This window comes from Ambystoma mexicanum, chromosome 10, assembly GCF_040938575.1.
Source record: "Ambystoma mexicanum isolate Mex_15411 chromosome 10, UKY_AmexF1_1, whole genome shotgun sequence".
NCBI classification, from domain to species: Eukaryota; Metazoa; Chordata; class Amphibia; order Caudata; family Ambystomatidae; genus Ambystoma; species Ambystoma mexicanum.
Genome location: NC_090932.1, coordinates 1,480,285,525 through 1,480,300,653, shown reverse-complemented (window position 1 = coordinate 1,480,300,653; position 15,129 = coordinate 1,480,285,525). Strand labels below are relative to the sequence as shown.

The 15,129-nt window shown below is 49.5% G+C and overlaps 1 protein-coding gene across 1 annotated transcript in view; it reads right to left on the bottom strand.

The window, feature by feature from the left end:
* Positions 1 to 15,129, bottom strand: part of TMEM120B (transmembrane protein 120B) — a 267,192-nt gene that overhangs the window by 30,585 nt on the left and 221,478 nt on the right. Inside the window, exons 7-10 of the mRNA XM_069619587.1 lie at positions 14,819 to 14,884; positions 14,448 to 14,509; positions 14,197 to 14,289; positions 11,400 to 11,464 (exon numbers count right to left, since the gene is read on the bottom strand). Coding sequence (XP_069475688.1) covers positions 11,400 to 11,464; positions 14,197 to 14,289; positions 14,448 to 14,509; positions 14,819 to 14,884 — 286 coding nt within the window. The remainder of the gene's footprint in view (positions 1 to 11,399; positions 11,465 to 14,196; positions 14,290 to 14,447; positions 14,510 to 14,818; positions 14,885 to 15,129) is intronic.

The following is a 15,129-nucleotide window of genomic DNA, read 5'->3' as shown; positions in this document are numbered from 1 at the left end:
ATTATTTTTTTACTAATGCAACTCAATTTTTCTTGCTCGTCACGGGACTTGCTATGACCACCTTGATCTAAAGGCTTGCTCCTCTTTATTGGGTTATTGCAACCTTTAACGTTCTAAGTTACAAACTTAAATACCATGGAAACTATTAGATAATTGTAGAGGCCGAATATGACCCTGAAATGAAAATAAAATGCAGGCAAACAGAATAAAATGTGCAGTGACAGAATATGAATCAATGAAGTGCAAACACAACTGATACCGCCCATAACGGGGAAAGGACATAAAAGCAAAATACATAAGAATGAGGGGGGAAAAGGGGGTGGGGGGGGATCTGATCGAGGGCTGCCTATTTGTAGTCAAAAAGTGAGGAAAAGACCTCAGGTACAAGAAGACAAAATATTTCATGGGAACAAAAAGATGATCAGACCGGGAAGTAGGAAGAAAAAGGCGTAAGGGGTAGGTGACACCTACCAAGCTGTCAAAAAATAAATAAAGACTCGTAGTGGGAGAGGCACTCCATAAAAGCACCCCACTCACCAATACAGAAGGTTAGAAATGGCATATACTAATGCCAGATGTGGGCGAAATAACAAGAATCTCATGTTCCAGTAAAGGTAGAGGTGTTAACAGGTGACAATGTATCCATGCCCTCAGACTTAATGGAACAAATTAATGCTTTTAGATCAGGAGTATAGTCAAACATGCCAGTATGTCCATCGTGAGTAACTTTGAAGGGGCATGGGTGGTATAAACCATATCAGATATTGAGCTGCTTTAATGCAGGGCGGAAGGATAAGAATTCCTTTCGGCGTAGAGCTGTTCTGTGCCACATCTTGTGAAATGGAACAAGTTACTTAACTGTAACTGTTGTTCTCCAGCATGGGTCTGGCATGGATTCACATGCTCATGAATATTCCCCGTCGTCAGGCTGGGAATCCTCGGTAAAGAAAAAACCAGTATCAGTTTCGTTTCTGATCTGACTTTCGTAGTAATAACCAATCACTGGTCTCTGCGTCATACTGACCACAGCCAATGACTGCCCTCTACCTAAGCCACACCTCTGGCAGCCATCTTCAGATTTGGAAGCAAGTGAAGTGGCAGTATGACCAAGTGAAGAGCCGCAGAGGGGTAGGCGGGAGGGTTCGCATGTGAATCCATGCCAGACCCATGCTGGAGAACAACAGTTACAGGTAAGTAACTTGTTCCTTCTCCAGCATGGGGTCTGGCATGGATTCACATGCTCATGAATAAAGAATACATAGCAGTACACACATGCACAACCACGGGAGGTGGCAAAGGCTCAATATTAAGCATCACATCAAACTCAACATTAAGCATCTTACCTCCTCACCAGGCTCACCTCAGGCGAACAGGTTGCGCTGCACTGCTTGGCTGACCCTGGACTCCTCCCTGGAATCCCGGTCGACGCAGTAGAATTTCGTGAAGGTGTGCGTCGACCTCCACGTAGCAGCCCTGCATATGTCCAGCAGGGGCACACCAGATAGGAACGCCGTGGTAGCTGCGATCGCTCTGGTGGAATGGGCTCTCGGACGGCCAGGCAGCGGTCGGTTTGCCAACCGGTGACAGTACATGATACAGCCGGAGAGCCATCTGGAAATGGAAGCCTTCGAGAGAGCCTTCCCCTGATTGACAGGTCCAAAGTTCACAAAGAGTTGTGACGTCTTCCGAAAACACTTCGTGCGGTCCACGTAGAACTTCAGCGCTCTAGCCACATCTAGCGAGTGCAAAGTCCTCTCAGCCGGCGACGAAGGCGACGGGAAGAACACAGGCAACACCAAGGGTTCGTTGAGATGGAAGTCCGACGGTACCTTGGGCATGAAGGAGGGGTGTGTCCTGAGCACTACCCTTGTGTCGTGAAAAGTCAAGTACGGGGCCTTGCAGGAAAGGGCCTGGATCTCTCCCACTCGTCGTGCGGAGGCGATGGCCACAAGAAACGCTGTTTTCCACGACAGAAATTTCAACGGAGCTGAGTGCAGAGGCTCGAACGGAGGTCCCATGAGCTTGGTCAGCACCACGTTGAGCTCCCACACCGGGGCCGGAGCCTTCACCGGCGGGAACGATCTGAACAGTCCCTTCATGAACTCTTTCACCAGACGATGAGACCACAAGGACGTCCGCCCCGTGGTTCTGGTGTATCGGGAGATCGCAGCAAGATGAATCTTGATGGACGCGTGTGCCAGTCCAGCTTTGGCCAGCGTCAGCAGGTACGGCAGTACTTGGGGGGCCGTAATCCGTAGAGGGTTAATCTTCTGTGCGTGGCACCAGGCAGAGAACCTCTTCCATTTGTGTCCGTAGCATTTAAGAGTCGAGGACGCCCTGGCCTTTGCAAGAACCTCTCTGCAGTCGGCAGGTATGTCGTATCCTCCAAACTCTAGCGCTGCAGGAGCCAGGCCTGCAGGTTCAGCGATTTCGGGTCGTGGTGGAGGATGGCGCCTCCTTCTCTGGAGAGTAGATCCGCGTCCACCGGCAGCTTGATTGGCGGGGACGCCGACAAGTCCAGAAGGTCCGGGAACCATAGCTGCCTCGGCCACGCAGGTGCGACGAGGATCATCCTGCACCGTGACCTCTTGAGCTGGTTGACGAGCCGGATTAGCAGTGGCAAAGGAGGGAACGCGTAGAGGAACAGGCCCTCCCAGGGGAACGAGAAAGCATCGCCCATGCTCCTCGCCTGGGGAAACCTGCTGGCGAACCTCCGGCACTTGGAGTTCGTCGCCGTCGCGAACAGGTCGATCTGGGGTGTGCCCCACCGTCGGAAGAGGCGATCCACTAGATCCTGCCGTAGCTCCCACTCGTGGCACGAGCGCAGCTCCCTGCTGAGTGAGTCGGCGATGGTGTTTTTTATCCCTGCCAGATGAAACGGCACCAGAAATATCCTTTGGGCGATGGCCCAATGCCACAGGTCCTGCGCCTCCTTGGACAGTGCTGGGGACCTGGTTCCGCTCTGTTTCCTGATGTAAAACATGGTGGTGGTGTTGTCGGTGAAGATCCTCACCACCTTGCCCTGGAGGGACGGAAGGAAGGACCTGAGGGCCCAAAACACTGCACGGAGCTCCAGGACGTTGATATGTAGGGATTTCTCCGTCGGGAGCCAAAGGCCTCTTGCGTGCAGATTTTCGGCGTGCGCTCCCCACCCTTCCAGGGAGGCATCCGTGGTCACTGTCTCCTGGTGGGCTGGGGTCTGGAAGTCCAAGCCCGCCGTCAGATGCGCGCGGGTGCCCCACCACCGGATCGCTCGTCGGAAACTCTCGAGTGTGATCCTTTCCTCGAAGCTGCCCGTCGTTTGGATCCAGCGCGCATCCAGGAACTCCTCTAACGGGCGCATCCGGAGCCTGCACATGGGAATGAGGTAGATGCAGGAAGACATCATTCCGAGGAGGGACTTGATGGACCTCACCTTGGCCGCGTCGGCCACCAACATCCGCTGCACCTTGCCCAGGATGGTCCTGGTCCTCTCCTCCGACGGGGAGGCCAGAAGGGACACTGTGTTGAGCCTCGCTCCCAGAAACAGAGCGTCTTGCGCGGGTACCAGGTGGGATTTGGCATAGTTCACGGAGAATCCCAGGTCAGTGAGAAGTTGGACGGTCCTTGCCATGTGAACCACGGCGAGCTCCCTCGTCTTGGCTCGGATGAGCCAGTCGTCCAGGTAGGGGTAGACGTGGACCCCCTCGCGGCGCAGCTGCGCCGCCACCGGTGCGAGGCACTTGGTGAATACCCTGGGTGCCGACCGTAGTCCGAAGGGGAGGGCTTTGAACTGGTAATGACGCCCTTGGACCACAAACCTGAGGAATTTTCGGTGCCCCTTTAGGATGGGAATATGGAAGTAGGCATCCTCCAAATCCAACGACGACAGGAAGTCTCCTTCCTCCAGCTGCCCCAGGACGTGCTGGAGGGTGACCATCCGGAACTTCTGCGCCTTGATGAACTTGTTCAGACGTCGCAGGTCCAGGATGGGGCGCCACCCCCCCCCCCCCCCCGTCTTCTTCTTCACGAGGAAGTATCTCGAGTAGACTCCGGAGCCCCGAAGCCTCTTTGGGACGAGTTCGATGGCGCCCTTCCTGAGCATCGCTTTTACCTCCAGGAGAAGTTGAGGGACGGTAAGTTCTTTCCTGGCCACGGGGGGGACGCGCGGGCACCTTCTCTGGAACTCGAGCGCGTGGCCCCGGGCCAAGGCGTCCAGCACCCAACGGTCGGTGGAGATGGACTCACACGCTGACGAAGCTCGCCAGCTGGCCTCCCACCGGGGTGCTTCGGTGGGGGCCCGACCCCACGGCCGGTTCAATCCTGCTTCGACGAGGCTTTGCCGCCTTGACCTCCTTGGCGACGACGGCGGGGTCCGCCAGACTTGCCTCGTCCTCTGTAGGCCTCCTGAGACGACGAGCGGGCCGCTTGACAGTAGGTGGAGAAACCGCCGCCGGAACCTTTGGAGGCGCCCTTGCCTCCGCTGCTCCGAAAGGGCGTCCATCGTCGTTGCAGAACTCCCAGGGCCCGGGCCGTCTCAGTGTCCGCTTTAATGGCCTGAAGGGAATCGTCCACTGTTTTCCCAAACAGGTTGTTCCCATCGAAGGGCATGTCCAGGACTCTGGTCTGAACGTCTTGACGGAAGTCCGTAGCCTTGAGCCATCCACGCCGCCTAAGGCAAACGCCGTTGCCCAACTGGCGGAACCCAGTGTCGGCGATGTCCGTCGCAACGGTAAATGGCGTGGTCCGAAGCCACCTCACCTTCCTGCAGGATCTCCAGGGCCTCGGTCCTCTTGTCGTCCGGCAGGAAGTCCAGCAGGGGAGCCAGTTTGTACCAGAGCTCCCTGTCGTAGCGGGCCACGATAGCCAAGGCGTTGGCCGCTTTAATCGTCTGCCGACGAGATCACCCTGCATCCCATAGCGTCCAATTTCTTTCCCTCACCGTCCGGTGGGGAAGTCGATGTGGAGGCCGCACCCCCCCCCCGCTTTCTTCCTGGCCGCCGCGGAGACGACGGAGTCCGGGGTAGGCTGCGCCCGGAGGCACAGGGGGGCCGTGTCCAGGACCCGGTACTTCTTCTCGTACCGGTCTCTTCTAGCTGGCGTCGTGGAAGGGTTCTTGAGGAGGGTGAGGCCCTCATCCCAAATGTCGTCCAATAGAGGCACTGAGAGGACCGTCTTCCGCTTGGCCTCGCGCCGCTGATAAAGGAAACCTTCCTTCTTCTTCTCCTCAGGGCAGAGTTGAAAAAGCTTGGATGCCCTGGTGATCATGGAGTGGAACGATCCAATCTCGTCGGGCGGAGAAGCCCTGGTGGGAGGCGACGACGGTACATCCTCGTCGTATACCTAGTCGTCCGTACCCGTCGCTGCCGTGTCAGTCCCCGTATCATCCCCTCGGGTGGACGGGGAGGAGGGCTGGACGGTGCGCGACGGCTGAAAAGGAGGTGGAGGGTGGATCCTTCTTTTCTTAGTAGGGGGAACACCAGAAGGTCCCGGTTCTGGGTCCCCCGACGGGAGAGGTTCCTCTGTCGGCAACGGTAGTCTCGTCCTTATCTCTGAGCATAAGGACTGTATAGCCAACAAAATGGCCGCCGAGTTGTCTTGCGGTGCTGGCAGAGGGGAATCCGATGGGCGATCAGGGGCCCCGTCGGTACCCTCGACGATGTCGTCGTCACCTGCGTCGGGATCCATCCCGACGGGCCGGTCTTCTTCCACGCCGAGGCCGTGGCTTAAGACCTCGACCAGTTCCTCCTCCGAGGTTGAAGCCGAATCTAGGACGACGCCCTGCCCCCCTTTCTCTTCCCCTCAGGGGATTTCACGGGGGTCCTATCGATGGGCACAAAAGAGGACTCCCTCCGAGGTGGCAGGGAGACTCTGAGCCCCGAGGTCGCCACCACTGGTGTAGCCTGCACAAGCTGAGCCAGGGCCGCCGCGACAGTTTCGATAGAGGAATTAGCCGGATGGATTAAGGCCTTCACCACCTTAGGTGCGCTCACCGCCTTATCCTTGAGGGGGGGGGACACCGCCTCGCTCCCCCTCCGCCTTCGAGCTCGACCGGGGCCTCTCCAGGAGCTTCGCCGGGTGCTCAGCCTTCCTCTTTCCCGACCCAGAGCGTTGGCTCGTGGTTGATGGTGCCGGGGAGGGTGCGCCCTGCCTGGCGCCCGCAGAGCCCGACCGTTCGGCGCTCCCGGTGCCAGCGGACTCGCGGTGCTTGGCCTTATGTTGGACCCCCGTCACCGGGGCGTCCTCAAAGGTCTTAGAAGACCGCTCAGATTTCTTCTTCTCGCCGGACGGGCTCTTCCCTTCTAGCCAGTTGGCGAGACGTTGATGGCGGTCCTTCATGGTCCGCTCCGACATGTTGCCGCAAAACGCACAGTCCTTCTCCACGTGCGTCTTGTCCTCATGTAGGCAGTAGAGACAAAAAGAGTGTTCGTCCTCCTTGAAGACGTTCTGCAGCTGGCATCCAGGGCAGACCCTGAACAGCTTTCCGGGCGTCGAGCTTCCCTTCTCCTGGGCCATGACCGGGCCTGAGAAACTTCTGGAGTCCTCCAAAAGCGTAGCTCGACGAAATCTTCACCCTTGAGGGGCGCAGACGAATCCGACACGGGTCCCCGTTGATCGGATAGAGAGTCGGTGGAGCTTGAGGCTCTTTTGACTGAAAAAACGAAGTTTTTGAGAAAAAACGTGAAAAAAAAGCACTAACGCTCGAGAGCAATAGCACGAGGATCCCAACACATGAACGTGCGGTAAAAATCTGAAGATGGCTGCCAGAGGTGGGGCTTAGGTAGAGGGCAGTCATTGGCTGTGGTCAGTATGACGCAGAGACCAGTGATTGGTTATTACTACGAAAGTCAGATCAGAAACGAAACTGATACTGGTTTTTTCTTTACCGAGGATTCCCAGCCTGACGACGGGGAATATTCATGAGCATGTGAATCCATGCCAGACCCCATGCTGGAGAAATGTAATTTACTTCCATGCCAAGTGAGTTTTTCTCCACGATTGTTGAAATAATTAGCTGGAGCTGGGTGTATTCAAGTAAGTAGAACATAAGGTTTTGGGGAGGAGTGGAGGGGATGCAGGGTTCCTTAATGGACCAATACGATGAGGTTGTTGTATATTGAATGGTGTCTCCGTCGGTAGATGAAGTATGGCAGGTAGTAACTTCTGCAAAAATGTGATGGTCGGAGCCTTCAGGCAGGCCAGAGATGCGTAGGTTGTTACGTCTGCTTGTATTTTCCAAGTACTCAGTGTGTCTCTGGAGGCCTTTGATAGATTTTTCAAGCTACGCCACCCTAGAATAGACCTCCACAAGCCCCACCCTTCACTCCACCGCTTCCATTCTATCTTCAAAGTCCCTCCATCTCTCATCAATTGTTGAAGTTTATAATTAGTAGTCTTGATGAAGGGTTTTAGTGCTCTAATTTCTTGTAGAATGGTCTCAAAGGCTGGGTCCACTGTTTCAGGTTAGTTAAAGAGCAGTTAGGGTCCTTGATGACGGGCATTGATTTTTGATTATCTTTGCCAGTGGCCATTGTGGTCAGAAGCACTGGACAGAGACACCAAGAATAGAAAGGCAGCGTATGTAGAGGTGCAGCTGATGTAATGCCAAGCACGAGGACCAGAAAGGGGTGGAGTACCCAATGATGTAGAGGGTGGGAGCAGTGATGGCACTAAAACCAGAGGTTGACTCTAAAGAGTTGTGAAAGGGTTAAGATTTTCAAGTTCTGAACCAATTCAGAAAAAAAAAAAGACTCATCCTGAATGTAAAAACAAGATGCGCTTTGAAATGCGCAGAAAACAAAATAATTCACCAACACCCGTTTTAAACAGGTTATGTTACTTTGCATTTATATAGCGCCTTATGTACCATTGGTATGGTATGGTCTCAAGGCGCTGGTAGGTTGAACGCCATCGGGAACCTAAGTTCAAGTCAGTAGAGAGAATAGAGAGAGTCAAAGGTGCGTGTGAGCACCGGATATGTGTGCAGCTCGTGTGGCATTCGTGCGATAGCTGCTTCTTAGCGGTAGGTGTGGTGGTTCACAGATCAAGAGTATGTGTTCGTTCAGGCAGGTTTTTATCCAGACCGATTCTGGCTCCGTTAGGCCTGAGGATAACACCTGGCTGGAGGGTGTGTAACCAGCAGTGTTTAGTTAGAGTGATGGGGAGTATGAGGCAGATGTATGAGAACAGCTATACCGAATGGTGTCATAGTATTGCTGTGTTCTAGTTGAGTGGTGGTGTAAATAAGAGAGTAAGCGTGGAGATGTGATATGGTGGTTTACATTAGGTGTTTGAGATCGGGCCCACTCAACAGTTCCATGTACTCCGTTTGATGCATTACGACCGTTTCAGGTACTCAAAACAGTTCTTTTCCATGCACTCCAACCATTTTATGCACTGCTTCTTTCATTCATTCTACCCAGGTTATCCTTTCTCCATGCATCATCCATCCACATACGTCATCTTCACACGTCCCACCCGCATCACCGGTTCCAAACGCATCACCACAAAAGGACCTTCTCTCACGAGAGGAGGGTCGGGTTCTCCATCCAGAGTTCAAGACACAACCTTCATGCATGGTTTGAGAGGTTGAGATATAAGGATTGGGACCTCCCGGATGAGGTAATTGAGATCTTAAGGCCAGCAAGGAAATACTTATACTGCTGTCGGAACAAACTATGCAGCTAGTGCAGGGATAAGAATGTGGACCTTTTTACATGCAATACAGCCATGGCGGTGTTATTCTTATTACACCTGGCCAATCTGGGGCTCCAGGTTGGTACAATTAAAGGGTATCTGGCAGCGCCATCTATTTTCAAGCGCTCCTCTGAAGAAGTATCTCTTCAGGATTCCACTGGTTGCATAGTTTTTGAAAGGATTGACTACCCCCGGTCCCTTTTCAAGTCCCGGTTTGGGATCTCAACCTAGTTCTGACATTCCTAATGTGTGTTCCATTCGAGCCCATACATTATGGTCCTTTAATATTGTTAGCCTTAAAGAACATCCTTTTAGTGGCTCTTACATCAGCCCATAGTGTAAGTGAACTTCAAGCCCTGCCCTGCAAGCCTCCTTACAGTCTTCTTTAGGGATACAGTGATCCTTAAGGTTCAACCTACCTTTCAAACAAAGGTTGTGTCAGTTTCATTTAACTCAAAAAATCCTTCTACCTTCTTTCTATGCCCCACCTCATCCTGGAAAGGAAAAGGAGAGGCTACACAGGCTTGACCCAAAATGTGCACTAATTTTCTACATTTCCAGAATGTCTAAATTAAGATAAGACAATCAACCTTTTGTTGGTTACACAGGCCACACGTTGGGTATGGCAGTCTCAAACAAACCATCTAGGTGGATCATCCTAGGAATCTCAGAATGCAATAGATTAGCTGGAAATGATCCTCCCGTGGGTCTCGGAGCACATTCGATAAGGGGTATGGCTACTTCCTCAGCTTTACAGAGGGGAGTCCCAATTAAGCATATTTGTGCAGCTGCAACATGGTGCTAAATCCACAGCAAGCATAGTCTGGACGCTTCCTCAGGTCGGGAAGGTGTTTTTGGGAAGGCAGTGTTACATTCTGTACATACAGACCAATAAGTAACTCCTAATTGCAAACTGTAAATTCTGACTCCCTCTCTAAAGATGAAAATACTGCTTTGGCAGTCTATCATAAGATGAATACGTGGGAGGACACAAGCCATTCGAAGAACAAGTTACTTAGCCATGGTAACGATCTTTTGACTGGATGTTCCTCCCAGGTATTCCTCATTGTCCCTCCCAGCGTACCCCGCAGTAGAATTTTCATGTCATTGCAGCTTACGCTCTTTCAGGGTGAGTAGCTGTTCGGCGTAGGATAAACCAATACATGTAAAAACGGAACTGAAGCCAATGGTCGCTGCATGCGCTATATACCATCGATGACGTTGAGACCGAGGCCCTCGAGGGAATCAAGTCGGCTGGCATCGACGTGCACCACCCCCTTGCTGGAAAACAAATTTCAGAGCAGCTAAAGCTGGATATGGAGATATAAGATGAGGAATACGTGGGAGGAACAGCCAGTCGAAATTTTTTTACCATGGGTAAATTAACTTGTTCTTCTCTGCCTGTAACAAAGCATTCATTGGTGTTCCCACTTTTTGGTGTAGCCTGACTGTTATTGCCAGAGGGGGGACCAGTGGAAGTGGGTGGGAGCGGTGCTCCTATACTTTTTTTTTAAATTATGTTTTACTGTTCCTCTACTATAAATTTAAAAATAAATTGTTCAGTTTAAAAAATAAAAGTGTAGGAAAAAGTTGGAACTTGCACTTCAGTGCACTCAACGTTCACTTAAACAGTAGGCACAGGTGTTTGAGGGTTTGGATTGTGCATGGGAGGGGGCGTAGTGATGGGGTTTGTGGAGAGCGGGGGCAGGCCAGTAGGGAACATAATACTTCCTTTCATACACTTTGAACACTGCGGGGGGCGTCCCAGTCCGTCTGCTTGTAATGTGCTCTGCCTAGGTCCGTTAATCCCTGGCCGTAAACTGTGGCTCTGCCTGGGGTCTCCCACATGGCCTTCCCCATTTTGGCCTGCCTCCCAAGTCCAGTCTTTGGCAGAATTTCTATTGGAAATGTTCAGAGGCCCGGCCCGATAAAGGAACTTGGTATTAAGCCATCTAGGTTGGGGATCATTGTGGCGAGTTTCTGGTTTGCAGCCGGATGTGCCATGCACGAGAGGATCCCATCAGTAGAGTAACATACATGTATATTTATTTTTAGTGGAACAGCGGAGACATGAATTGCCGATATCCTGGTTGCACCTGTCCTCCTGACATTCAGAAGGATGGGCCACTTAAGCACCCAATCACTATTAAATGCACTCCCACCACTCACGTGGATGCAGGATGCCTATCAGGAGGCGGCAATGGTGCACAGCCCCCTGGAAAAACAAACTTTTCTGAACAAGGCAATCTGCACATTTGTAAAAATCAACCATATTTAAATAAATGAAAGCTTTCAGTTGCTGCATTTTTAGATGCCAATATTTTGAACACCGGGCCCTCCGGTTTCTCAGTCTAGATGGATCTTCCTTTTGAAAAAAAACAAAGGAAATATTTTTGGCAACCATAATATTGCAATAAAATTCTCACTTGTTGCCACCTGGGAAACCTGAGATTTATGGGAGGTAGCAGGGGAAGTCATTGTTGCTCCAATAGAGAAAGAAAATGGCTCCAACAGGGTTGCATAGGATTTCTAACCATTACAACTAATTTGGAGAGAAAATGTTTGCTTTTGCCCATTTAGATTAATAAGCTTTATCAAAAGCGACCTGTAGAGGGATCGGCTGAACCTTAGAAATTCACTCCAACAAATACAGTAAATAATGCAGAATGAAAGAATTATCATTCAAAACAATGTGATAATGTGCGACGCGTTATCTAACTTACATGCCCGAAAAATAGGAAAGGGAGAAGAAACGTGAGACCTCGCCACATCCAGGACTGAAATCCCTCTGAAAAACAAGAGTACATTTTCGTCATCGATTCCTACGCACAGGAAAAAAAATAATCAATATGCAGTATGTACAAAATGTCTGCAGAACACACACAGGAGCATAAATAAGTAGGGTTTCAGATGATGTGAAGACGCTACACGGTCAAAAGTACCTTTAAAGTCTACAGATCTTCACTGTATTGTAATGCAGGCCTCACATATGTATTTAAATGCTATAATAAAACAAGCATTGGAAATACCAACATTTTTCACTTTTTTGTAGGCATGGGAAAGGCAATGACATAGTGGCAATAACGGACCACTGGGGGTAGCGGCTGCAAAATAGTGCGAGGCAAATAGAAGTGCATTCAAAATGCCTCATACACAAGCCAAAAACCCAAACTGTTGGCTATGAAGGGACCATGAAGTGGACACAGACAACTGAATAAGAGGAGTATAAACTTATATTAACTAAAAAGGGATGGTTAGAAAAACAGCCTAACTTGCCATGTGGGATTTCCCTACCTAAATGAAACTAATGTGAGTGTGTCAAGAAATCAAAAGCAAATGACTGTCCAAAGCCTACACTTGCCTTCACATCTAACTCATTACAATGTATAGTGATGTCGGCATCCAATAGGAAGTGGTCAAATTAAAGTTCAGAGCTTCTTCCAGCTCTTGGAAGGAAAAGGGCTGTCCCTTCCCCAAGGTTATAACAGTTCACTTTACAAAAGAGGGGTTCCCTACCACAGGCTATCAAGTCTTTTAAAGTTCCAAAATTACAATTCCTTGGGACACTACCTTTCCCCAGTTTATAAAGTTCTGTTCCTCAGTTTCAATTCACACAGGTTTTCCTTTATTTATTCACCGAGTGGCTTTTCCTTAGGTGGGTGGTGTTTGGTCTACACGGTTCACGCATTACAGGTCACGCAACCGACATTTCTTGCATCTGCTTCATATGTATTTTGCCACAGTTCCAGCTTCACAATAAGGCTTGACTTATTATACTTTTGCTTGCCTTTGAAGCTTTATTGTTCCTTCTTTCATCAGCATTCACTGGTTTAGTAGATTTCACTTGCAATGACCAACATAAGCTTCCCAGTACACTCCTGCTAGGAAACATATTCACTGTTTAAGGTCTTCCGCTTACAACCTCCAACCCCCTTTGGCCAAGTTTCTCTTGCATACAGGTTTACTTTTCTCAACAATTAATTTATTTCCGTAATGTGCAATAACAGCTGATTGATTCTTGGCAAAGTTCATCCCAATCATTCACTTATGCTTGCTTACTTGGCTTTGCTTATTAGCATTTCTTTCATGTCAGCTTAGAACCAATTCACTTCACTGGTATCAATCATCCCACTGGTTGTCTCACAGTTCATTACTTCGTTGTGGTACTTATTCTGTAGTTTGCCCAAATTGACTTAAATGAGGGATTTCACTTAATTACAGTCTCTTTTATCCACTTGTCATATATGGCAAATATCCCCTTGAAATCTGTGTCGGTACACCCCCAGGGCTTTTCATAGATAGCAAATATCCCCTTTAAACCTGTGTCGGTACACCCCATGGCTCCCAGCACTCCTGGGCAGACTCAGCGGTGTTGCTTGGCATTTCAGACGTATGTGAGACTGCAGCATTTGTGTCTCGGGGCAGCGCGTTCTCTGTCCTGCCAGTCCTCCCATGGCTTTGTGGACAGCTTCTCCCTCGCCCGCCAGTATAGCAGAGGCATCTCACTGCCTCAGTGACACCGCCAGCACTTTCTCTGCTGCGGGTTCGCTCAGCGATGCTCCTCCGGCTCTCACCCGGCCTCTCCAGCTGCTTCTCCAGATTAGCATAGTCAGGGGCAGTCAATGGGTGGGTAAATAACCAAATGCTTACAAGCTTTGTATCCCTCACATGCCATTTCTTCCTAGCTGTACACTAATGCAGCGCTCCGGCTTGTAGGTGGCGCCTTAAGTGCCACCTAATAGCCAGATCTAAAAGGGCTTACATCCCATTGCCATACTTCGTTCAATGAAAAGTGCCAAACCAAGGCATACAATTTCCAAAACACTGCAACGAGGACAACGTCAAACGTTTTAAAGACTTCACATGAGCACTACCTGCTACTCCAACATGAATATAATGAGAACTATTGCACTACTGACAAAGACGTTTATCCAACTAGTGTGCAGTCCCCGCTATGCACTTTTGTGAAGGCAGTGTCTGAATCTATGGTGATTGACAGCAAGCACCCCTTAACTGGTGGATTCTACTACGACATGTTCCTTAAAAGTCAACTCAAACTCTTTCCTTAAACAAAGGTTACATGTATTGATCTTCAGTTCGCAGGTGTTTGATTTTGCCTCTACGTATAATCAGCATGATGCGTACCTGTTGTTATGCGTCACTCCCTGAATCAGGCTGTGTATTATTGAAAGAGATGTTGTATAGAGGTCCATGTTAAGCTGTGTACACGGCCATGTAATTTTGGATTGGCTCAGCCAAGCAAGGAGCCATACCCCAAGGATTTCCCTTCGTTTCTATGCACTGAGCAAACCTACAGCTGTTAATACAGAGGACACCACTGTGTTCCTCCTATGCAGAACATAGAGCCCATCTGGAGGTTAGGACAGTGTTCCTCTGGGAACTTCATCTTACAAGCAGAATACACAACCACTGCCCGATACAATACAATAGCCTGGTCATCTATGAAGTTGCTGGATACATCTATGTCAGAAAATCAAATGAATTCCAGGCCACGCTTACCAACGGTGAGATCGAGGTGGTTTCTCTCTCCTAATGCACGTAATCTGTACAGGCAACCGCTTTGATAGTAATATTGTAGAAACTGTACACAACCTGGAAGACACAAGATAATATGGTCAGTCGAAGGCTCAATTTATTTTAAAAAAGCACACATTTACAACATCAGCAATGTTCGGTATTCAAACTAAAAATCCAATACAAAAACAATTTCTAAACAATAGGAATTGATCAAAAAGAATGTGGGTACTCACTCTGAAAAATCGAAAATGCCAAAAACTGATTGCGAAACATTTGGTACATAAGTCCATCTGGCCTAAGAAAATAGAAGGAAGAAAAAACATAAGTGAATGAATTTAAAAAGAAAAGGAACACAGGAAAATGTTCAGAAACGATGTGCTTCCCAAAAGAGGGGACAGATTTGGGAAGCTTTCTATTGGTAGAGGAAAACACTTCATAACATCCTGTTTAGCAAACGAAATGATCTTATCTGGATACATAGCTGGCTTCCAAGGGCACAGAACAGAGTGTTAATGGAAAAGGGAATCTTGCCATGGACTAAACGACATGCAAACAACTTGCCAACCTTCACACAACAACCCTATACAAACAGGGAAGAACTTACCATGTTAACATCACACCAGAAAGAAATGTTGAAACATAATGATGCGACACCCACCAGCCTTTAATTCTAAAAAAAATAAACAAAAAATGCATCAGACATGCATTATAAATACGACAATCTCGTGAACTGTAAATCGTGCGGTATAATGTGAGCCAGCCGGCCATTCCGCTTCCTGGTTCATAGGTCACATTTCAAGTGCGTATCATTGCGACAGTAATACCTATTGGGCTATCACTTCATTTAGGAAACAGAAAATGGAATAGTCATAGCACATCCCCAGAAAACACCTAGAGGGGAAGCGGATATTTGTG